Source organism: Alligator mississippiensis, chromosome 4, assembly GCF_030867095.1.
Source record: "Alligator mississippiensis isolate rAllMis1 chromosome 4, rAllMis1, whole genome shotgun sequence".
Taxonomy (NCBI): domain Eukaryota; kingdom Metazoa; phylum Chordata; order Crocodylia; family Alligatoridae; genus Alligator; species Alligator mississippiensis.
In genome coordinates, this window is record NC_081827.1 from 97,564,780 (window position 1) to 97,588,630 (window position 23,851).

Genomic DNA, 23,851 nt, shown 5'->3' on the forward strand with positions numbered 1-23,851 from the left:
TGGCCTGGAGGGAGGTGGGCAGTGGGGTCCCGCAGGGTTCAGTCCTCAGACCGATATTATTCAATACCTTCAACAGCAATTTGGACGAGGGCGTGGAGAACACCCTCTCCAAGTTCGCTGATGATACCAAGTTATGGGGCAAAGTTAGTACACCGGAGGGCAGGGAGCAGATTCAGGCTGACCTGGACAGGTTGGATCAATGGGCAGAGAGAAATAGGGTGCAAATTTAATAAAGATAGATGTAAGGTACTCCACCTGGGAAGGAGGAACCCCCAGCACACCTATAGGTTAGGGAGTGTCCTTCTCAGCAGCTCGGAGGCAGAGAGGGATCTTGGAGTCATAACTGACTCCAAGATGAACATGAGCCAGCAATGTAACGAGGCCATCAACAAGGCCAATCGCACCTTGTTGTGCATTAGCAGGTGCATGACTAATAGAACAAAGGAGGTGATGCTCCTCCTCTATGCAGCACTGGTCAGGCCGCAGTTGGAGTACTGTGTCCAGTTTTGGACGCCGCACTTCAAGAGGGACGCGGGGAATCTCGAGAGGGTCCAGAGGAGGGCCACTCGCATGATTAGTGGCCTTTGTGATAGACCCTATGGGGGGGAGGTTGAGAGAGCTGAATCTCTTCAGCCTTCACAAGAGATGGCTGAGGGGAGATCTTGTGGCCGCCTATAAATTTATTAGGGGAGGTCAACGGGGAATAGGGGAAGCGCTGTTTACTAAGGCGCCCCAGGGAGTGACTAGGAATAATAGATGTAAACTAGCTGAGAGTGGATTTAGGTTAGATATTAGGAAGAAATTTTTCACAGTAAGGGTGGCCAGGATCTGGAATGGGCTTCCAAGTGAAGTGGTACTATTCACCTAGCTTGAAGGTCTTCAAGAGGAGGCTAGATAGTCACCTGGCTGGGGTCATCTGACCTCAGACCTCTTTCCTGCCAGGGGCAGAGGGTCGGACATGATGATCCATTGTGGTCCCTTCCGACTCTACAATCTATGAATTCTAGCCTGCCACTTGCTGCAAACTGTACATTTATTTGATACAACAGCGCCATCACTATACTTCCTAGGCCTCTTAATTTGCGTTCTGAACAATCCTGCAGGCTTCAGGTCTTTGCAAATGTATCAGCCCACCAAACATGCTTGATAATTTTATTTTAATCTCAAAAGATTCTCTAATTTTCAAACTGACAGTCCAGGTAAAGTGTTCTTATGCAGCACTCTCATGACTTCCCTCTTTTTTCAAAATAATAAAAAAGCAAAGCTGAAAGGAAGGCATGATATAACTGAAGTCTCTTGCTGTAATGTTTTCAAAAGCTGTGTAGTTTAAATAGAATGTACATGTTGCTGCTAGTGCTCAATCTAGATCAGAAACAAGGTTAATATGTTAGAAATTAAAAACCCCACTTATTGAAGAGCAAGGAGTAGGAAAAGAACAAAGACAGACATGTCATGAAGACAGAATCCAGTTAATTTCTATATTGAACTAACCTTGTAATCATGGACAATACGCTCAGACACTGATTTGTCCAGCATTTTTTTGTACCACTCTTGCAGTCGCTTGGGCTTAGGTATCTTCTGATCGGGTGGATGGCAATGGAAGATGTAGTCATCTCCTTCACTCGGTGGGCAGGCCCAGATATGTCCAGTAGTATATCTACCATTGTAAAAAATGACAGGTTATCAGGGTGCTGATGATCACTGGCCCTTCAGCCACAAGATGGAGCCAGCACAGAAGCTGGCTGATGTTACAAGATGGACAACAAGTCTTCCAGATATCTACTGCAGAGCTGCTGGTACATATAAGCAATGGGCACTAGTAACAACTGAACTATGTCCTGGTTGGTATGGACATGCAATATGGAGGCCTCTTTTCACTAATAAGATGCACAGCTGTGTTGCACAGAATAACTCTACGGAAAACCTGCTTCACCTGCAAACCTCAAGGTAAAAGTCACTGAAGCTTAACATTTGTTTGCAATTGTCAGCCACCATTGGAAGAGAACAGAATTACAATTAGAAGAGAACTGTAAATTCTCAGAGCAAAGGAGTAGAGACTTCAGACAATATTTCAACATTAAAAGCCAAGGATTTAAAGACAGAAGCCATTTAACAAGCACATAACAGTCCAACTACCTTGTTTCCTGTCACTTACTACACTTCCCTACTAGATAACTCTCCTCTGCCTTCAAGGTCAATTAAAGGAAGATTATTCCTCTGCTAGTTCTTGGTGTATATTGTTCCTGTAGATGCATGCTGCTAGCATGTATTCCAGTAGCACAAAGCCCCACACCATCTAAAATAGTAACTGAATGGCCCTAAATCCACAAAGCCCAATTTACCCAAGTTCTTTCCTACTTGTCATTTGGGAAAAAAACAAAACAACAAAACAAAACACACAAACAACCTCCAAAAGCAGGAGAGAAGACTATATATTCAGAAGTCAAATTACAGGCAAGTAAAATTTTTCTGCCCAATTGAAAGCAGGCTCACACCCTCCCTCTGTAAAAGTTAAGCCAGGAGTTCTTCCATGCATTCAGGAAAGCAGAGTTAGAGGATATTAAAATGCCTGAATGTTGGTCCTCTCAGAACAGGCACCAGACACCACCCAGAAGGGTGGATATATAGGACCTGGATCACAAGTCCTAAGGATGCTGCTGTTCTCTTGTTGCTACCTTAACCACAAAGAGGTGTGGCCTTTTACATCCTACATCCTGGCTTCCATGTGCTCCACATGGCAATCTACCTCACTCATGGCTTCAGCAACTCGCTTGCTAAAAAGTCCTTCAATGCCTTAGTTTCCATCCGAGTGAAACCTCAGGATTTTCTATCCTCTCTGTTCCTTCTCGTTTCCCTCTGACTTCTTTTGGCAGGATGTCATTATTTCAACTGCCAGCTCTGTAAAGATGCTACCTAAGAAAAAAAGCTGCCACAGAAATTGACCAGTCCAGAGAGAATTAACAGACAAGTAAACGATGAAGAAAGATAAGAATACTTTATACTTGCTAGCCCAAAAACATTACTTGACAGAGAGCAGAATATTGCAAAGGCTGAATTAATGAGAGTATCTGTCAGACAGCAAAATCTTACGGTACAGATATTCAAGTTACTTTCCTCTAATTCAAAATTGATTAAAATATGTTCAAGTCATATTCTATATACTTTATTAGACAGAATAACACAAACTGACATTCAAGCCTCTACTGAGAAATCTGCAATCCTACTGCAGTCACTTATCTTCTTTCTTCCCTCAAACCCATGCCATGGATATTTTCCTTTCATTCTCACTGAAACTGGACAGATATGTTCTTCAGGACAGTAACCACATCATTTTATCTACCCAGTGAGGTACAGGTATACAACTGGGTGCTGTACAATAAGAAAAAATCATAAACTTACCCTAATTTTTTGACGTATTCTAGGTATCCAATGAGTATTTCATGATAGACTGCGGTCCTCAAGCATTTAGGGCGGAAGAAATGAACACTATCGAGGTAAGATATATACACTCGCCTAGACAAAGGAGAAAAATCCATGACAACACAAAATAGATGGCTGGAGGTTCCACAGCATTTACACATCATCCACTGTAGTCTAACCTCGAAATACCCAATTCAAGTCACTACCTTCAGAGGCTGAGATGCCATCTGCCTCCATGAGCTCGCATTTTTGTTTGCCCTTGTAGCCTCATCCCTTTCTGGAATCATCTACCTTTAAAATGCTGACCCTCAAATTCACCTCCTTCCTCTGGCTGAGATGCCACCACCAGACATATATTCTACTCCTGAACTATCCTCTTTTTACTCTAATATTCCCACTACCGTTAACTGCTTTATGTTGAGATATTCTAGTATAAGTGACAAAAATTAAGTTGTATTCAAATCTTAAAAATTCAGGACTTCAGATGGATCACCCAACCAAGACTTCTGGCTAAATAAAATTTAGGTACCCCTTGACTAGAGCATCACATAGCTTCTCACCTCTGATTGGGCGGAGGGCAATCTGAGCCATACTCCTGTACATGCATGCCGAAGAAGCACAAGTCTACACCATCAATCTCTTCAAAGGCAAAGAGAGCTTTTGTTCGATAGGGGAAGGACTCTGCCATCTCTCCGCTGTCTACAAACCTGCAGATGTCATAAATTAAGGGGGGGGGGGGGGGGAAATAAATATACTCCATCATGATCTGAATACAAAACATATATTTGCAGCTTCTGTATCTGCAGAGGTAGGAAGTTCAAGCACCCATCTTTTGAGTCAGTGCTGAAGGAAGACAACAACAGGACTTGAAGGAATGTACCTTGCTTTCATTCCTGGTTTTACTTCTACAGTTTTGTCAGAGGCATGAACCACCCTAACTGTGACCTCTCCTGCCTCAGGGTGATTCTGTCTTCTCAGGAAGTCATTGACTCTGTTTTCCAAGAAGGTACCAAGTCTTGTAGCAGGTAACCCTACAAAAAATAAAATTCAATATATGCATGACTAAAAAGTTAAGTTCATCTCTCTATACCTGTATTAACTGGAGTAGTTTTCAATGTGCTATGCCACACGAGATTAAACGGGTTTAGTTCAAGTGAAATAGTACATTTGCTTTTCACCTCTAGACATACCTGTGGTTTAAAACGCAATTCAAACCAAAGTGGAAATTTAGCATGCATTTTATTCTGGTCCCTGTATGTTTACTGCAGAGGCCTACCACTATTAAGTCTTCTCTTGAAGAGAAATAGCCAAGAATATGAAATGCTGCATGTGGAGGCCTAACTCTGCATACACTGCCCAAACCTAGCCAGTAATATCAACACTTCCATTTTTCTGACGACCAAAACAATAAATAAATAAAATCACCCACTTTAACCAGCCCCTACTAAATGCATTATTCCACTTATATCCACCTCTCCTTTCAAATAAAACACAGACAAAAGAAGTGCTGGCATCCATGTATGAGGGAATGCCTGACTCCAGAAGGCAGTCTAAGAGTCCTAGCACAAAGAAGCCCTTCCTCATACTACTATTTACAGTTTCTTATCCATCACCTCCAACTCCTTCAATTTTTGCATTTTGGCACCTTCCAACAAATCCTGACCACAGGATGCTGTTATGAGTAACATTTGCATGCAAGTGGCTGGAAACCACAGTTAATTGAATAAAATTGTAAGCAGCCCTTGCATTCTTACAATGAATGTTCTCAGTGAATCCAGGAAGCCTGGATTATGGAAAAAGCATACAGATGTTGTAACTTGAAGCGCTGTACTGAAGAGTGGTTTGGTTTCTATTTCATGAGAAAGTAGCTGAAGAGACAGGCTCTGGAATAGCTAAGCTGCCAACAACTAGGCTCCTCCTCCCCCAATATTTCAAGGCAATTTATACAACTGATTTCCTCTTTGCCCCTTGTCAGAAGAGCTCACAACAAACGTGGACCTTTCAATACTGTACAATAACTAACACTTCCTGCAGGTTTACCTAGTCTTTTATATGGGCTGCTTTTATAGAATGAGCCAAACAAAATGCAGCCATTTACTCTGAACTTTAATAAAAGCAATTTAATTCTGAGTGGAAGGTACAAGTTTAAAAAGCTTGCACAATCTTCCCTCTGTCTACAGGCCAACAATAGATGTTTCCAAACCATAACCTTCAACCCCAGGTGGATCCTGAACAGAAGGAACCACCTCAAGAGGAGAGATCTGTTTATGGTCCATCCAACCTTTGTCTTCTCTGCTAACGTATCCAAAGTATTAGCTCTACTAGGGACTTAGAAGGTGGTTACTAATTTAGTTTAGATTAGACAGCAATCAAGTGGCCATCTTCTAACACTGGTCTTTAAGTATAGTCCTTTGAACAAACGCATTCAGCAAGTTAAGAACGTATTAAGTGCCAGTGGATATGTGCATTCTTAAATATTAGGACACTCTAAGTCTACCACACAGGCCTATTTAACTAAAAGCAGAAAATACTTGAAGTCCCATCTTCCCCAAACTTACTTTTAGCAGAAAATTTGTTCTCTTTCCTGGTTCGACCTGTTTTCTTTAGGCAGCCATCACAGACAAAACTGAAGCAAAAACATGAGGAAAAGGAGTGAAAAATATAACTGTGTCTACAACTCAAAAATCTGGGGTAAAACTAAAAAGACAAGCAGAAGGGAAGGGTATTAAATCTTCCAGTGGAAAACACACAGCATACTACCATATGAACGACCAGAAGGCATTCAACTGAATAGAACACTACACTTCTGGCCACGTTGTACAAGCTTCCTATTCCTCCGAAGCCTCACGTTCTACCACTGTGTTTAATCCAGTATCTTAGCTCACACCACTAACAGGCTGATCTGATGTATTAGTTTTGTGTTCTAGTATACAGAAAATGTTGAAGAGGCATCATCAGGACGTCTCGCACAGCTAAGGGTCATTCACCCTTTATAAAAGAAATGTTGATAACAAACTGCAAATCCTAAAGCTGCACAAGTCAAGCAGAGAATACTTTAAATCTCTGAAGAAAGTTCCTGATGTCATAATTCTAGTAATCATTTACTTATATTAATGCTATTAAAATGGCAAGAAATATCAGTACAATCAAAAGTTTACTAAAGCTTCTTGTACTTCCTTGTAACTACTAACTAAGATAGATTTAACCAGGATAAAAATGAGAGTTTTTAATCTTGACCTTTTAGAAGGTAATCTGACAAACTGTGATCAAGAAGAAACCAAATATGTCAGTTCAACTGAAAACAATCTCAACAAGTCTGAAGAGCTGAAAATAAAGCAACAGATTTGGCAACTGGTGTCAGCAATCGCCGCAGACTACTATAACCTCTCTCAAATATAGTAGATACAGAATAAAGGTGCTCTCTTAAATAGAGGCATCTTAAAAAGCAGCGAAGGTAAGATGCAGGACATCATAATCAAGATGTGATTAAACATTTAAATTTACTTGAAATGTTACCGAATATCCATGGGCATTTTAATTACTGCTGAAAATGTTCTATTCAATAAATTTATTAGCCATATGGTTTCATATCTGTTCACATACAATACTCTAAAAGGGTGGACATAAACACCAAAAGAGCAATCAAGCATCAGAAAGGAAAGAAAGTAGGAAACTCACCCAGAAGGCCAGATTATCTCATTATGAAGGACACAGATCTGGTGCATTTTTCTCCCACACTCTATACATTCAACAAACCTGGAATTCAGAAGCCGTGTAGAGAGAATACATAGTCAGTAATTACATTATCATTATTTAAACCAGTATTTCAATAATATACACACGCACACACACAATGATTTTTACAATCGTCTCTTCTCCAATACAAAATAAGGAAGGGAGACAAGGACTCTGTCCCTTCCTTAGGAGTTAATTCTTTAAGGCTTCATTGCTCTATAATGATGGAAGAGGTACATTTATGAACCATGTTACTATTCTTTCCTTCTCACAGCCCTTGGCAAACTGAAAAGCAGTACAGACAGATCCCAGTGCAGATATGGACTCTTTTTGCTCATTCATTATGATGGAAGGCACCATTTTAGCAGCTCTAATTTGAGATGAGCACTTGGTGACAGGGCAAAGGAACTAAATGGTGATCCAAAGAACTGGGGAGTGTAGGGGGAAAGCACTTATTTGACCAGGCGCTGCTTCCAATACCTAGAAAGCTTTACTGATAGGCTACCATTCTGCTCCCCCAGCAGGCAGTGAAGAAGAGTCAGTCAACACCATAACATTTACCATAGCCTGTCTTTCAAGCACAGCTGCCTGCAAAACAGAATGATTACAGGAACCAACAGCAGCAAAAATGCTGCAGCAGAACAATCCAAGTCAATTTTGAACTCTCTATGCACTTCAGCAGAACAAAGGGCTTCAAGCAGCACAGCTATCTGCATGCATTTGTCTGATCAAGCTCAGAATGAAAAAAAAAAGACTCGACTACAGTACCCATAAGCCTCATGACTCCCTCTCCTGTAATGATTTGGGGTCTTAGGACAAAATGCAATGCTTGCTACTTCAATGACAACCCTAGATGGCCAACTGACAAAGTCAAGTTAAGCTTTCAAAAGAGAGAGAGAGACAGTAACAGCTGGTGCTGAATGTCTTGCTTTTTCAAGGGGGGGGGGGGGTTCAAGAGAGAAATAGTGATTTTAAAAATTAACATGAGTTGCCCAAGTATTACTTACAGTTCAGGGTCCAGTGTATCATTTTTCCTCTTAGAAAATTGCTCTTTGTTTATTGTACTAAGGAGAAATAGGTAATAAAACTTAATTGTAACACAAGAAAAAATAATCACAGTATGCTATATTCTTTTGCGACCCCCCATTACACCCAGACATGCACTGTAGTTAGGATCATGTGTGAAAGGGAGTAGGATTCTATAACAGGAAAGGTAAACAATGTATATGCACATTTTGACCTGCCCTCCACCTTCAACAGAAAAACTTATATGACGTTTGTTCTTTTCCTTGTTAAACCACATGAACCACAATCGGGTGAATCCTCGGTTATTGGAGAATGCCTTAAGTTTTGATCACCTAAGTGCATCAACAGCCCAAAATATACATCCCAGAATGGCTTATGGTTATCAGAGGTTGGTTCACTGATTTTGGATTTCATTTTAGAAAAATAAAAATTAATCTTGGACAAATTTTACAAAACATGTCCTTGCACTGTGGAAGATTATAAAAGAAGAAATGGAAAAATGTCACAAAATATCCTTCTTTGTTGGCACCCTGTTTTTAAGATAACCTGGAATATTCAGACCCTTCTTCCAATGAAGTGCTAGACTTCCTTCTACAATAACACTTTGATAGTGAAACTTTGCTTCCTCCTGCAGACTTGCCTTGATCCCTTACTACATCACTTTCATTTAAAAGCTCCACTCTTACTTCTTAACAGGAAAATCCCTCCCAACCCCCTAATTCTTTTATTAATGACCCCAGGCACATGCTGAAGATACCATCCATTACGTGCTCAAAATGGTCCAAAGAACTACACAGAAAATAGCTTTGAATAGGCCTAACTCCTTCATTCTAATCTATATTAAAATAGAGCTGAATAATTTGGAGGTGATAAACAACTGTCAAAACATTCACAGAAACTGCAACATGAACAGGGGTTTAATCTAGGGTAAGATGTATCCTTCTTACCACTCCATTTTGGTGCTTGGGTCTATGTTTGGCAGGATGGAACCATCCATACCCCAACAACCATTATGCATTTATAAAAAAAGCCAAAACTTCCTGATCGCTTCAAGTTGCACACTATTTTAACAGCTCCAACCATGACTTAAAACCCCCCCCAAAATAAACAAAAAGACAAACAACCCACCAACATACTGTCAGAGGAAGGAACAGGTCCTTCTCCCTGGGCCCAGTAAGCTTTATTTGTGGAATTAACCTACAAAATCGAACTGTTAGAATGGTGAAGCAAGACAAAAATTCACTAACTCATGAAAAGGCTTTAAAATAGAGGTGCACCAATACATTGGTCCTATGTTGTATCAGCACTGATATAAAGAAAAATTGACATTATCGGCAATTGGCCTTTTTTGGTTGATGTGGTCGATAATGTGGCTGATAAATGTCCCATCCATGCGTGCAGCTGCAGCGCAGCATGCAGGTGGCCAGGAGTGCAGCCCAGAAGCTTGGAGAGCAGTTTCCAGCTGGTAAGTCTGTTGTGAGGGAAGGGGCGTGGGGAGCACAGATTGAAGCCCCTGTAGCAAGGGGGGCACTGGGGCTGGGGTAGGCACTGCACAGCCAAGGCAGGACACGGGATGGAGCTGTGGCTCATCGGGGGACTGGGGGGGGGGGGCGCGGCGGCTCCTGCTGCTATGTGCACCCCAGGAGGACATGGGGGGCACGTGCCCCCAGATCTGTGTGGAGGCTGAGGCCAGAGCTGCACTGAGCTGTTCCTGGAAGGGGGGGAGGAAGGGGGGGCAGTGGCAGGGCTGGGAGGAAGGACTAAGGGGAGGAGGGGCTACAGTCACCCCAAAATTTGCCGTAGCCCCACTCCCAGCGCCACTGCTGCCTGCCCTGAGCACAGCACGACCCAACCCCCCCTGCCGAGAAGAGCTTGGCACCAACCTTGGCTCCAGCCCACAGCAGCACCCCACCTGTGCCCTGTGCACAGATCCAGGGAGCACATGCCCCCAAGCCCTCCCAGGGTGCACGTAGTAGCAGGAGCTGCTTCCTCCCCCTCCCCACGCCCCCCCCAGACTAGCCACAGCTCCATCTTGTGCCCTACTCCAGCTGGGCAGTGCTTTCCCTGCCCCACTCCCTCCCTCATCGTGGGGACCTTGATCTGCCCCCCCATGCCCATTCCCCCACAACAGATTTAGCAGCCAGATGTTCCTCTCCAAGCTGCCGGGACGCATATTGGCAAATTGGATTGGTATTGGCCGATACAGCTTATTAAAAATCGGCCATCAGTATTGGTCCAAAAATATCTCTATTGGTGCATCCCTACTTAAAAAAATTGCTATTGTGTAGTGAATTTTAAATAGGAAGGAAAAAAAAACACAACACAAGTTGGGAATAACTTTCTTGATTTTTCACAGCACATGTTCAAAAATTTTCCCCAATTTATTAATTAAAGTATGAAATTCTTCAATCTCTTGTTTACAACCACATTGACACATGGCATTTAACCAAGTTAAAAAGCACTCGGAGTGCCTTCTTCTCTTCTTATTGTCTACTGTTGTCCCCTACTATCCATTTGCCTAATTTTGTCTAAGGTAGTTTGTGCACAGCTAATAGCCAAGGGGCAGTTCACTTATTGCTTTTACATATCTCTGATTAGAATAGATTACTACTGTACCAAAAACAAGGATCACAAATTTGGGCCATGCTCAGTTTAGCTATGCTCCTTCCTTCTTAAGTCACAGGGAAAATCTTTGTCTAGTACATGAAGGGCGCACAGTCCATTGCTTCCCGTTCCCCAAAAGAAAAGTGGTAAGTGCTTAAAAGATTCACATGCCTCTCCTCCAGCTATTTTAAATAGTGACAAAACCACCAGCAAGATCAGAATTCAACCATTTACTTGCTGCTTTAGGCAATCTTTTCCTTCCAATACATCATCTCATACTCTTTCTGCCTGCCAGTTTTCACTTGCCACCTGGCTTCAAAGCTTTCCTCAGTTCCTTCCTTTTCATATCTGGGGATACCCCAGTAGTCCAATATCCATCTAACATATTAATAGCTAACATCTAACAGCTTCTACCCCACCATTACTACAAAAGAGCCAATTCTACATCTGCCTCTCCAGGTCAGCTTAACAAGTCTGCAACATCTCCTATAAGATGGTGTTTTGATTAAAAAAAAAAGGCTCTTAAAAATCAGAACTGCAAACATAAGCTATACCTCCTTGTTTATTTTGATAAGACCATTCGGAGTGGTGCGGAAGAGAAAGCTTGGTAGGCACAAAGTTATAGGTTGAACAGATATTTAGAAGGATGCCTGCTATGCACATTATCCCCAATAATGCTATTTCCCATAGCAAGAAATTTCTTCAGCTCTATTTAGTAAGACCTTTTCCTAAAAGTTCCTTAAAAAGTTTACTGGAAGAGATGCTCACTCCTTGTTAACATTGTTCAGCCCACATACCACTGAGAACATGAATCCTTGTTTTTAAGGAAGTACCCCCCCTTCAGTACTATCAGATCTAACATTATATTAATGCTAACTCCTTTATTAGCTAGATATGTCCTACCCTCCCTTGAGACACATTTTAGGAGCATGCTGTAGGTTAAACCACCACAAAAACAGCAATATTTTTTATATAAATGTTCATCCCAGACAGACATATGGCTACTCACGTTTGAGGTTGTGATGGGTCATCCCCCAGAGAAACGCTCTCCCCTTGGATTTCGTTGAAGCACTTCTCACAGAAATGATACCTGTCAGCAAGAAGGCCATATTTGGGTGAACTGTTCCGTCCACACAACACAGCCCAAGCCAAGCAACGGAGCCACCAATCACAGCAGGCCAAGGAGGGGGCGGGAGCAGAGAGCAGGTCATCAACGGCGACAGGGATATTCAATGATGTAGATTTATGGGCCCCACAGTGTGTTTGTTTGGTTGGTTTGTTTGTATTGGTTTGTTTTTTTTTTGCAATCAAAGCCAAGTGCAGACAACGACAAGCATGAAGGAAAAATAAAAATAACACACGAACAAACAAAGAAATGGGGGTTTGCAGGACAAAACAAAAACACAAAAGCAGGACAAGACAACACAAAGCAGAAAGCCAAGGCAAAGCACAGATTAGCATTAAATTTCTCAAATGGGTTCACAAGCAGCAAATAAAACAAAAGTATTCCATTTTAGCATACCCACACCCTCTCCATTTTAATAATCCGTGCTATTGACAGCAAAAAATTAAAATGGAAGGGAAAGGGTAGAAGGAAGGAGAGATTGCTATTCTGACATATCAGGATAGCAATTCTGTCTGCAAAAGCATCTGCTGGGAGACAAATGGAAGAGGAGTAATTCTTCCACCTTAAACACATCTTGAAGGGCCACAGGATTCTCTTCCCCATGATAAGGGAAATTAAACTACCTAATTTCACTTACACAAAAATTTAAGGGACAGTCTGATCTGTCCTCAAAACCTTCATCCATTTATTTTAAATCTGTCAAATTATATGTAAAGTATATATCTGACATTAGTTGCATCCGTAATGTTCTAGATTCATACAGCTCCACCATACCCCAATTTGGAGCTATAGAACAGTTCATACATCAACAGAATAAGCACTGTAGAGAACGATTTCATTTGCATTTGAATGAAACCAGAGTAATTTATTCAAGATCTGTTCCCCACCCCTCAAAAATATATTGAATCTGCGGCTTCTCCATTACTAAGCATGTTAATTAGAATGCACAAAACATCTAAAACAAAAGCAACAAAAGAAAAATCAAAACAAATTGCGACAGTTTATTATAAAGCAACACAAACCAAAACTATGGTATCCATAAAGCTAAGGAGGAAGGCCGCTTAACCTCACCTAAATTTCAGCATGGAAGCTGAATCATGATTTAACTATATCTCATATTGAAGTGAACAATTACATCAGGGAAGCAAAATGTGGGTTTTGGAATTATGATTTTTTTGATCTACTTGGTGTTCACTCATGGATACCATATGTGGGGAAAATATTCACTAATGGCATGAGAAGTTGTTCAGTAATTTCAAAATTACTGAAAAATCCAGATTCAGATTTCGTTATGGAGTACAGCTATTTCTCTTCCCCTGCTATTTAAGAATCCAGTGCATTGCATCAAAACTTCTTGCACCTAAGAGGGTCCTATACTCTGCATCTTCTCCATGTTACTTTCTTTCCCTAAAGGCCAAATATACTGCCTGTCTTGCAAGACTTCACTGCCTTCAGGGTAAAAGACTAATTTCTTTGAAAGGTGTTGGACCTCAAGAATAGAAAGCAAGAACAAGTGAATGGAGTTGGAATAATTGGAAGATAACCAATTCCCCTGACAAACCAGGGAACTACCATCTCGAAGTGTTAAATAATATATTTCCCCCTCTTAAGAGAAAAAGGAGCGTCTAGCAGAAACACTCTCCTGGTAGCTTCATAGACTTTAATCCCTCAATAAATGCAGGTCAAAAAGATTAGCTAGGAGAGCTATGAAAGTGACAGCATTTGCCACTGCTGTTGACAACCACAACAAAACAACTCCCTTAAGGGGCCTTATGAGAAGAAAGAGCATCAATTCACTCAACAAGATCTGAATACACAAATCTACACTGAAGACTTGTGCCAAAGACAGCTTTGCTATTTGTGGCAAAATTCTTCATTACAGTAATCATAAGAACCAACTGCTCAGAGTACAATAAAAAAAATGGTTTCCCCCTCACCTCCCCCCACCCCCTCCTCAAAACCTTACTAGCTTAGGTCCTGAAATATTGTTATCTATTGGTTAGGCAGGGAAGACAGACAATAGACTATTATAGAAAAGTAGGTAGAGACCTGAAAAAAACAACAACTAATTGCCCAATTTACCTAGGTTTCAGAAATCTGGGGTGTTTATATAAAGGAGGGAGACCAAAGGTTGCAATGAACTCATTCAGAAAGACAGCTTTTTTAATAAAAAAAGAAGCTCTTCAGGGTACTCGCAGCTATTGTGAATTTGTGACATGAAGGTGTGCACATATACCAAGGATGTGTATGTATACATGCATGTCTTTAATATATATAGTTTGATGCAATGCTGCACATGCTGTGACCTATTTTCCTTACCTGTTCTGATAACTGTAATAAGTGGCATCTCGAGGGATTGTGCATAGCTGTTTGCCATAGCAACATAAAGTCTGTGGTGAGAATTCCAACTGCAAAAAGAAATGCATCTTCTTAGTACTCATGCATGTTTCTACTCATTGTCCATGGGAAGTGGGTATGACCCAGATAATGAACTTCATCTGGACTCTGGATTCTTAAATTACATAATTCCATGGATCTGAATAGTACAATACGAGTATATTATGTGTTTATACTGTAAACATGTTCTATTTGGGCATTATTTACTAGTTAGCCATTGTTTTATACCACTTTTCTCAACAGGGAAATCACTTTTCTGTAATTGTGCAAGGTGCAAAGCTCACTTTGTTATAACTCCAAAAGCTGATTTACCCCAGTTATAAACTACATTAAGCCTAAAGATATATCCTGGTAAATCAGCTATGGTGCTTTCATAGAAAAAAAAAGAAGTGATGTTTAAGCAGTGTATGCAGGATTAAACACTCAGCCAAGGGTTTCTCAAGTTAAATTCTGAAATCTTTAAATACTTAAAAGGCCTGATGTTCAAAAGTTCTGAGCACCCAGAAAAACTCCCCTGTAACTCCTATACTATCCTTTAATTACCTGACTACAACTCCTATGTCCTTTCAATATTGCGTATTGCAACCAGGAGTGAATAGTGTAAGCCAGCTACCCTCCTCACCTTTCTCCCACAGCAATAACCAAGGCTTTGCATAACTGGGTCAATTTCTTGTTCAAACACCTCTGCCAGTTTGGAGCAGTACTTATACACTCGGGATGTCTTGCGGTTATAGAGCCAGGCATTGTTGAACATGAGCCAGATGTCATCCACATACTGCCAAGGCTCCTGGTACTGCCCTGTGTCTAGTTTTCTCTTGATGGTAGAGAGATCCATGGGGTTCTTCACTATATCAAAGTAATCCTGCAAGAACAAGGGGCATTTCAAAACATGACCAGAGGCACTTCGCTACAAGGTGAGAGCATGCACTTTCCATAAGACTAGGCTGTTTTGCAAAACAGTTGCAAGAAAGAAGTACCAAGCCTGGCACTCAAGATCTGGGTAATGCCAGTCAACTGCTTACAACATAATACAATTTCACAGCTTACTGACAAATTGAGAAACTACTGTTGCTACACTTAAGGCAAGAAGTGTTCCCAGGACTGTACAACCCTGGAAAATCCAGGCAGAAAGCAAATCCAGGCAGGTGCAAATGCCAAGTAAAATCCAGTATGTGGGGGATCTGTCAATAAGACCCACTTGATTGTTTTAGTAAGAGGAATCCACAGCCAAACAATACTTAAACATGTTCAAAACCAGAGATGTATAGAACACTCCAACTCCCAACCCAAGCTCTTTCAATACATCTCTAAAAAACTGCAGACCAGACCCATAGTAGACCATATGGTTTCTTCAAAGCTGGCATGTCCTGGGAGTAGTGGTTATGAGTTAAAGAAGGGAGACAGCTTGCTAATGCACTTACAGGAATTCCTAGTAGTTGAGGATCCACAGGCTGTCGGAAAGGAAGGGACTCAGGATCCTGCCTGTAAAGTGCCTCCAGTGTTGGCATAAGCGCCTGCCGCAATTCTTCTGGTTTGAAAACTTTTGAAATAAAATAACCAATATAAGCAAGGTTACAGTGATGGCTAGAAGCAAGAAGCTTGCTATATGATTTGAAATTGTGTTACGTATTTGCTAAAAACACACACAGAGCATAGTTTGTTCACTCTCTCTAATGCTGGATTTTGCAGAAGACAGAAATTAGACAAAGTGACAAAGCTCATAATGAGAAGTGACATACTGAATGCTAAAACAGGGTCATGTTATATTACAGGAAGCAAACAAGTTTTTAAAAGATCAATTTACACTGGGTACAAACCTTTCATGTCCAGAGAATGAATTTGACCAAGGAATTATTAAAAGGAAAGGGACTTCCATTTTAGATATAGGTTTTCTAATACTTGTGGTCTGACAGTGAATCATTTTACTTAGCTCAGTGGAACCAATTACGAATATTAAAAATTAGACATTTGGGTCAGAATCACAAAATAGAGCTATCAAGCAAACTGAGAACACTAAAAAAAATGCTAAAAACTCTCCTTTGTCTCTCAAATAGATAGTCTAGTCCCTCAGAAGTAAGAGTCTCAGAAACAGAATAGTTTTCTTGCTTACTTTTCCTCTTAGATTGCCCAGCTGCTGGAGAAGACTGAGTAGCTGGAGTACTGGGTCTTTCTTCCTCATCTTTCATCTCAGACTTCACTTCTGCTTTCTTTTCCTCCTGTTCCATTGGGTCCGGTTTACATTCCTCCACCACAGGTTCAACTTTAATCTGAAAGGCCAAATCAGAATCTTTTCATCTATCACTTCTGTGAAGATCATCCAAGTTCGGTCTTTTGTGCTTCATTAGCAATTTACCTCCTACTTCTCCCTAAAACAAAAGGCTTGTCTTCTACCACAGTCAGGGTCTGGCTACTGCTTGTACAAAAGACCCCTGTGCTAACTTTAGCTAGACAGAACACTGATAGCAATGGAGGTAGAGCAGCATGATGGTCAGCATGAGCCCAAATATCCATCCAGCTTCTTGATCAAGTTCTGCAACCTGCACCAACTCTGTGCTTTACTGCTATCAATACCTTAGCTAGCTTTAGAAGTAGCTAGCTCAGTATATCCACAACAAGCTGCAGATGCATCTCAACTGCAACATAGACATAACCCTAGGACAGCCTCCTCCCCCATCCCTCCTCTCTCTCAGCCACCCCTGGTTTCATCCAAGTCCACCCAACTCCCCATAGAGTCAGTTTGCCAAGATTCAAATAATTCTGTGAATGAAAAGTAGTTATTTATCACTAATTCAGAAACAAAAGATTCCCCCTGGAGGGAACACTTCCTTTGTCGATCAGCACCTCTGAGAGCATCTTGGTCCACTCATTCCAGTTTCCCATCAAAGCACTGTCCAGGCGCAACCACATACCAGAACCACTTAGCTATCATCTTACCTCAGGTTTCTCCTCCCCCTGAAGGTCTGTTTGTTCTGGCTCCTCTTCATCCATTTTCATTTCCATTTTCACTTCCTGCAAGGGTGGTTGCTGCTGCTCAGGAGCATTCTGTTGAGAATTCACCTCCGTGCTGCTGGTGGATGGTGGGTTAGATACCTGCCCATCAACGCTCACAGCCGGTTGTGAAAGCTGAAAGAAAACCCGCATTAAATTAAAAAGGGTCCAATAAGTTACACTGAAAAGCTTATTACAGTATGACCTTCTTTTAATGTGTTATCATACTTCCAAGTTTAACTGGAAGCACTCCCTCATACTCCACAGTATCTTCACCTGAAAAAGAATAGACCACAGAGCAACCTGAGTTGTGCAAAAATACGTTTCTGAAATACTTTGGATGGCACAGTATTTTAACAATAGTTAATGTGCGTGGCACACTGACATCACTTCCATGGAAATAACTCACTACTGGAGATGCTCTTCCATGTTTTACAGTAAGTTCCTAAACAAGCACTATAATTCTTTGAAATACTTCCGGGGTGGAAGTGGAAGGTGTGCAGTTTACTGCTCCTGCATCTTCAGTCAAAAGTTTTACTTCTCAAATGTAATGTATACTTATTTTGGCACACCAGCAGTCAATGTCATGGACACCATCAAAAAAACCCAAAGATGCTGACTGAAAACAACCTTATATCCAAAGCATCCTTAAGGAAAGCATAAACAAAGATATTTTCTTACAGGTGTCGTGGGGTGTGTGGGCTGCAGCGGTGCTGTTGGGGTCGGCACAGATGCAGTTGTGCTCTGCTGTGACAGAGGTTGCTGCTGCTCTGCTGAAGGGGTGACTGGAACTGGAGGCTGCACTTGCGGAGGCAGCTGTACTTGTGGAGGAGTTGGAGTCTGCCTCTGAGGAGGGTGCATAGTTTGTGATGGAGGCCCAGGTGGCATTGCCTGAGGGGTAGGGGTGGGGGCAGTGGTGGCTGCTGCAGCTGCTTGCTGCTGTTGCTGTGGCTGGGATCCCAGGCCTGGGGGCGTGTGATGAGGTGTTGGGGTTCGACTAGGTACTGGAGAGGGAGAGTTTCGGTGCAAAGGAGGCTGTGGAAGCGGTGGGCAATGAATATGGCTCCCCTGAGAACCAGGAGCCATTGCAGGAGAGTTCACAGGACAGGAAGAGCTGGTCATTTGTGCCTGTGGGAAAAACAAATAGACATTTGCAATGACTTCATATTAGCATGAGGCAGAAGAAGATTATTCCAACACAAACAGCTCTTCACCTAAGTTATTAGCATCCAGTGTTAAAAAGTATAATACCACCACTGAGTTTTTGCATTTCAGTTCAAAAAGGAAAATTGTTTTGTTCATCTTCATTTTGTTCAGATACTAGCATAAAGCACTGTTTGTGACTGAAAAAAGTCCTAAACAGAAGCTTCTATGTAACAACCATTTTTCATTAACATTCAAATAAAAAACTCCATAACTGCACCTTTTCATATCATTTTGTAAAAGCTACACTTTCAGTTTGTTCTTGGATAAATGACAGGTGAGCATTAGTTAAGGAAAGAAATTCAAACACTTTTAGAATCAACTCAAGAAGAATTACAAGATTTAAGATCATCTCCCATTTTCCCATGGGGGGGAGGGGGCAGGAAGCTGCAAAAGCACTGCAATCAAGGTCAAGAAGTCTAGGACAGGGATAGAATAAAATCTATCATGCAGCATTAAACTTGTTTGGTAATTAAGAGTTTTCATCCTACTTCCTAGCCTGGGGTGGCAGCTACAACGGGGACACCTGACAGGAAAAATTCTCCTGTCTTCAAAGCTGATGCAGCCTCCCAGTCATGGAAAAATCCCAAATCAGTTTCATTTGTAAGCAACGAGTTGAAAGTACATAGCGGACAACCTTGCATGACCATTTTCGTTTCCCCAGACTCTTTGTATTTCTCATACAATTAAACTTTGCTGTTTGGCAGGAATCAGTGTAAACCATCCCACCCCTTCCCCACACCTGGTTCACAAAGCTTCATTTTTGCAAGGGCTGTGAAACCTAGCCCTACAAACTAGCTAATAGTGCCCAGGACTGCTGACAGACAAATGCACAAGCTTCTTAGGAGGTTACTTCCAAGTAAACTATTATGCCAATAGTTGAGGAAATGTTCTTTTCCATCAACAACATTCCCATACCTCCAACTGTCCATGACACAGAACCACAACAGTCATATTGCTTCCGTAAGTGAGGAACGTACTTGAGACACTGGAGGCTGATTGCCAGGCTGGGTCATAGGCATGCTTGTAGCATTCATTCCTGGGGAGGAGGCAGGGAACTGGGTCTGTTGCAGAAACTGACTCTGACTGGAAGGCTGGCCAACCCCTGGCTGCTGCATACGTGAGGGAAAGCCCATCTGCTGAGGAAAAAAAGAAGAGTTCATAATGCATATTTAATTCTCCCTAATGCTCCAAAGCTAGATGTACTACATGAAAAATATTCTGATACCTGCCAGATCTTCACATGATCCAACATGGCAAACCTGCTAAAGCTCTTCTCAAAAAAAGAGAAATGCTTTTACAAAAAACTTCCTTATTCACCTATTCACAAAGCTGGAGTTCTGGAATTCAGCCTGGGTCTCTGGCCTAGCTGCCTGATAAATTACATTGTTTCAAGGGTGCAGCAGCACACAAACTTAACTCTTGGCCTACATTAACACTCCTAACCAAAACATAAAGGATGGTTACAGGCCACATGGCTGTCCAGCTAAGATGCAAAGGAAGAAAACAAATGGTCCACAGAATAAGTACTTTCTGGATAATTATAGTTAATCAGGAGCAAACCTAAAGACTTCAACACGCTAGAATGAAAAATATTCTGACCTGGTTCATGGCCCCAGCCTGGCTTAGCTGTCCAGGGTGCTGAAGAGGAGGGGTTTGCCGGGGTCCCATTGTTGACAGCGGCATGTTCATCTGGCTAAACTGATTCATACCTGTGTGTTTACCACAAAAATATTTTTTTTTTAAAGTTCCAAATTCTTCTTTGGTCAACATTCAACATTTGAACACCAATAATTATCATCACTGCTTTCCATATTTCCTTTTATCAACACCTTTGAGCATGCCACACAACCTGAAATACCTTGTTAGCTAACTTAATTTTCTAAGGACCTAAAACAGACTAAGTCACTGTTAATTCACAAATCTAGTAACAAGCCTTGGATAAAATATTTTTTTTTTTAAAAGTAGCTTTTAAGCAAAGAAATTTGGCATTTACAATAGGGTGTTTTATACAAGGGTAATCAACTCAGAGAAATCCATCTTCATATTAACCAGTTGCTTGGAGAAACATGAAAACAAGTTTTATGCATCAAACAAACCTCTTCCATGCTCTTTCAGAGTACAAGCTAGATGTTTTCCTGAACCACTTAAGTTCACATCCCTGAGTGTAGTTTTAAGTGAGCTGGCATAGTTCTCCTAATTTTAAAAAGTATTCATTTAAGGAATTCTAGAGTCTAGAAATAGTCTCCAGCTTCAAGACCAGTTATATTTTTCTCATGGACCATTAAAATGATGTTTGTGATTATGAAAAACCTACTCTTCATCCTGCAGCCATACTTCTCACAGTTCATTTAATAGCTATGGTAAGATCTACTCCATAAACTGGCCACAGCTGTATGTAGAATATCTGACTGCCTCCAAGACTAATACTGTCCACATTCAGTCAGTCTTCATTTAGCAAATAGCTCTCCAAGAAAAAAACAACTCTCAGACCAGAATTATAAAGGACTCCCACCAAACAAAATAGCACAACAGCAGGGAAAAATTACATCCTGCAAAAGATTCCAATACAGACTTTTTGGCATACTATACATACTGGAGAAAACAGAAACCAAAACACTCCTTTCACAGTGGTCTGCAGTTATAAGAATGTTTCTTCTTTCAAGATTTACCTGGCTGCGTCTGCATGCGATTCATCATCGGGTTTGGCACACTGGCTCGAATCATGGTTGGGTCAGGAAGAGGACCATCTGGAAAAAAAGTTGGAAAAAGAGGTTAGGGAATTAGGACATTATGGCATGCTCCCCAGCTTCATTTTTAAGAATCACAATTTATTCTCATTAAAATACATGGTTATGTTCAAATTAACTTTTAACACAGTTAGGCTTTTATAAGTCTTAAGAAAAAGGAGCTTCTCAGTGAAGCAAAGAGTGGGAAACTCTTGTAAACACAAGCATACAGGACATCTTAAACAGAGTTTATTTTTCATAGGTCAACTTTGGGAAGTCAAGTGCTGATCTGCAGCATAAAGAAATTAAAGTAACAAGGGCCTAAAATGTTCCCAGCACTGCACTGGCATTGTTTGTGTGTTGATCAGCAGACTTACACATTCAATTAGAATACCATATTCAAAAGCATCTATATATCTAGGTCTCCATGCAATAAAATGCAATTCTGGTGTCTACCACAAAATGCACCCTTGGTTTTAGAAACCTCAGACTAAGCCAACTGTAGCATAATTCTGGTGTGACTGGACATGGAACATCAAGCTTTTTACCTCTAGATCACTCATATGAGTCCAGGCCCAACTTGGTGACCATAACTCTTGTATACAACAAATGCCTGCTCACATGCCTGCATAAAATGGGTCAGGAACTCAATTCCTAGTTGTGAAGTTTACACAAAGATGAAGAACTGATCAAGCTAAGAGAGAAAATTTCTTGGTCGTCAGGAGGAAGGCTCAGGAGAATGGGTGAATCATACTGAGGGAAAAGAAAGGCTCAGGAAAATGGGTGAATCATACTGAGGGAAGGGCAAGAGATACAGCTCTCTGGAGGTAAGTTTGCAGAGCTGTCATATTTTATAGAAAGACAGAGGGTTTCAGCCTCCAGAGCTGTCAATCCAGCACCTGTCATGGGCACAAAAATAATCTTAAAGAACAAGTATATTTCACCACAGATAAACAAGAAGTATTGAACCTCTATCGAGGTATGATAAAGATGCAGATAAAGATGCAGCATTTCAAATATATAAAAGAGTAAGAGCAACCAGAAACATTAACCGGTGCTCTTCACACAGGGTCTAGAAAAATTAAAGCTAGGGCGTTTATCTTCTGGGATTTCTTAGCCTTACAAAGGAGATTAGCAGGCTGGATATTTACTAAATATCAAAGGTACGACTGAGCTATAAAGCAGTAATTAGCTGAAAATTCGACTACCCCTCAAGCCAGATTCAAGCCTTAAAAATTCTTGCTCAGCATTACCTAACTGACTAATGAAATACAGGGAGAGTCCTTAAGAATTCAATCTTGGCACTTAATTTATTCAGTATGTCCAATGGGCTACTGGAGAGAAAACTGAAAGTACACCAGTAGCACAGTAACACTGACATTAGCTCCTCATAAAGACCAAACACAACTCTGATGGTTCCTATGTTGGACCAAAGAAGGAACCTGGGTAAAAAGTCTATAACAATATTTAGGCCCCTTCTGAAGTTTGTCCTTTGCAAGCAAAGATGACCACATCCAGCAGAGAAGGGAGGGGGAGGGGAGGAGGAAGAGAAGGAGAAAGGAAGCAGGAAAGAAAAATGGAGGGAGAAAAGAGAGAGGAAAGAGAGGAGGGGGGTGGAGGCTAGGTTGCGTGGGTACACAGCTGATTTATAAGCCCAATCTTTGCCCTGAACAATCTGCTGCAGCTGGGGCAGGAGAGCGACAAGAGGTCCTCATTTTCCTGGCCACATGCTTCCTCACTGCCTCTGCTGTGAGCTACTGCTCAAAGGGCAGCGCTCCGTTCTGGACCAATGACCTCCAGGATGGACAGTCAAGAGTGATTTGCTCCCATGACTCCAGGTTCATGCCGAAACTCTTTTAGGGACATCTTTAGGGTGTTCTTGTAACACTTCTTTGGCGCACTGCGAAAGTGTACTCCATTTGACAGTTTGCCATAGAAGGTTTTCTTCAGCAGGCGAGTGTCGGGCATTCTTGAAAGATGGCTGGCCCATCTTAGCTGCACCAGTTTCAGTAGGGTGTGGATACTGTGGAGAGCTGATCTTCTGAGCTGATCTCCTCGATGTCCACAATTTTGTCCCGCCACTTAATCTTTAGTATCTTTTCGCAGGCAGCACAGGTGGAAGTGGTTTAGTTTCTTGGCATAATGCTGGCAGACAGTCCAGGTTTCACAGGCATAAAGGAGGTTCAGGAGAACAATGGCTTTGTAAACCTTCAGTTTCATCAACCTTCCAATGCCTCTGCGGTCCCAGACCAACTTAGAGTCTGCCAAAGGCACGCTGGGCTTTTGCTAGCCTCATGTTGACTTCATTGTCAACGTGGACAGCACAGGAGAATGTGCTGCCTAGACAGGCAAACTTGTTGACCATTGACAGTTGTTTGCCTTTAACTGAGACATGTGGTTCCCTGGGGTATCGTGCCAGGCGCAGGTTGAAACATCACTTCGGTTTTCACGTTGACAGTGAGTCTGAAGTTGTCGCAGGCTGATGAGAATAGGCCCATGGACCATTGCATATCAGCCTGTGAGCCTGCACAGGTGTCAGTGAACAGGAAGTCAAAGCGTGGCTGTCTGGACTCTGGAGCTCACTCGGAGGCTGAGCAGGTTGAGCATGTCTCTGTCGAAACGG

At 41.6% G+C, this 23,851-nt stretch overlaps 1 protein-coding gene across 2 annotated transcripts in view; it reads right to left on the reverse strand.

The window, feature by feature from the left end:
- Window positions 1-23,851, reverse strand: part of EP300 (E1A binding protein p300) — a 101,653-nt gene that overhangs the window by 11,368 nt on the left and 66,434 nt on the right. The window contains exons 11-27 of one of the 2 annotated variants that reach the window (XM_014607611.3): window positions 21,172-21,249; window positions 20,102-20,211; window positions 19,480-19,635; window positions 17,978-18,424; window positions 17,243-17,431; window positions 16,419-16,575; window positions 15,730-15,848; window positions 14,931-15,170; window positions 14,231-14,319; window positions 11,795-11,875; window positions 8,163-8,219; window positions 7,099-7,176; window positions 5,979-6,046; window positions 4,301-4,451; window positions 3,981-4,127; window positions 3,400-3,513; window positions 1,492-1,657 (exon numbers count right to left, since the gene is read on the reverse strand). In XM_014607611.3, coding sequence (XP_014463097.2) covers window positions 1,492-1,657; window positions 3,400-3,513; window positions 3,981-4,127; window positions 4,301-4,451; window positions 5,979-6,046; window positions 7,099-7,176; window positions 8,163-8,219; window positions 11,795-11,875; window positions 14,231-14,319; window positions 14,931-15,170; window positions 15,730-15,848; window positions 16,419-16,575; window positions 17,243-17,431; window positions 17,978-18,424; window positions 19,480-19,635; window positions 20,102-20,211; window positions 21,172-21,249 — 2,447 coding nt within the window. Of the gene's footprint in view, window positions 1-1,491; window positions 1,658-3,399; window positions 3,514-3,980; window positions 4,128-4,300; window positions 4,452-5,978; window positions 6,047-7,098; window positions 7,177-8,162; window positions 8,220-11,794; window positions 11,876-14,230; window positions 14,320-14,930; window positions 15,171-15,729; window positions 15,849-16,418; window positions 16,576-17,242; window positions 17,432-17,977; window positions 18,425-19,479; window positions 19,639-20,101; window positions 20,212-21,171; window positions 21,250-23,851 lie in introns of both variants that reach the window. The other variant, XM_014607608.3, reaches the window with a different exon arrangement.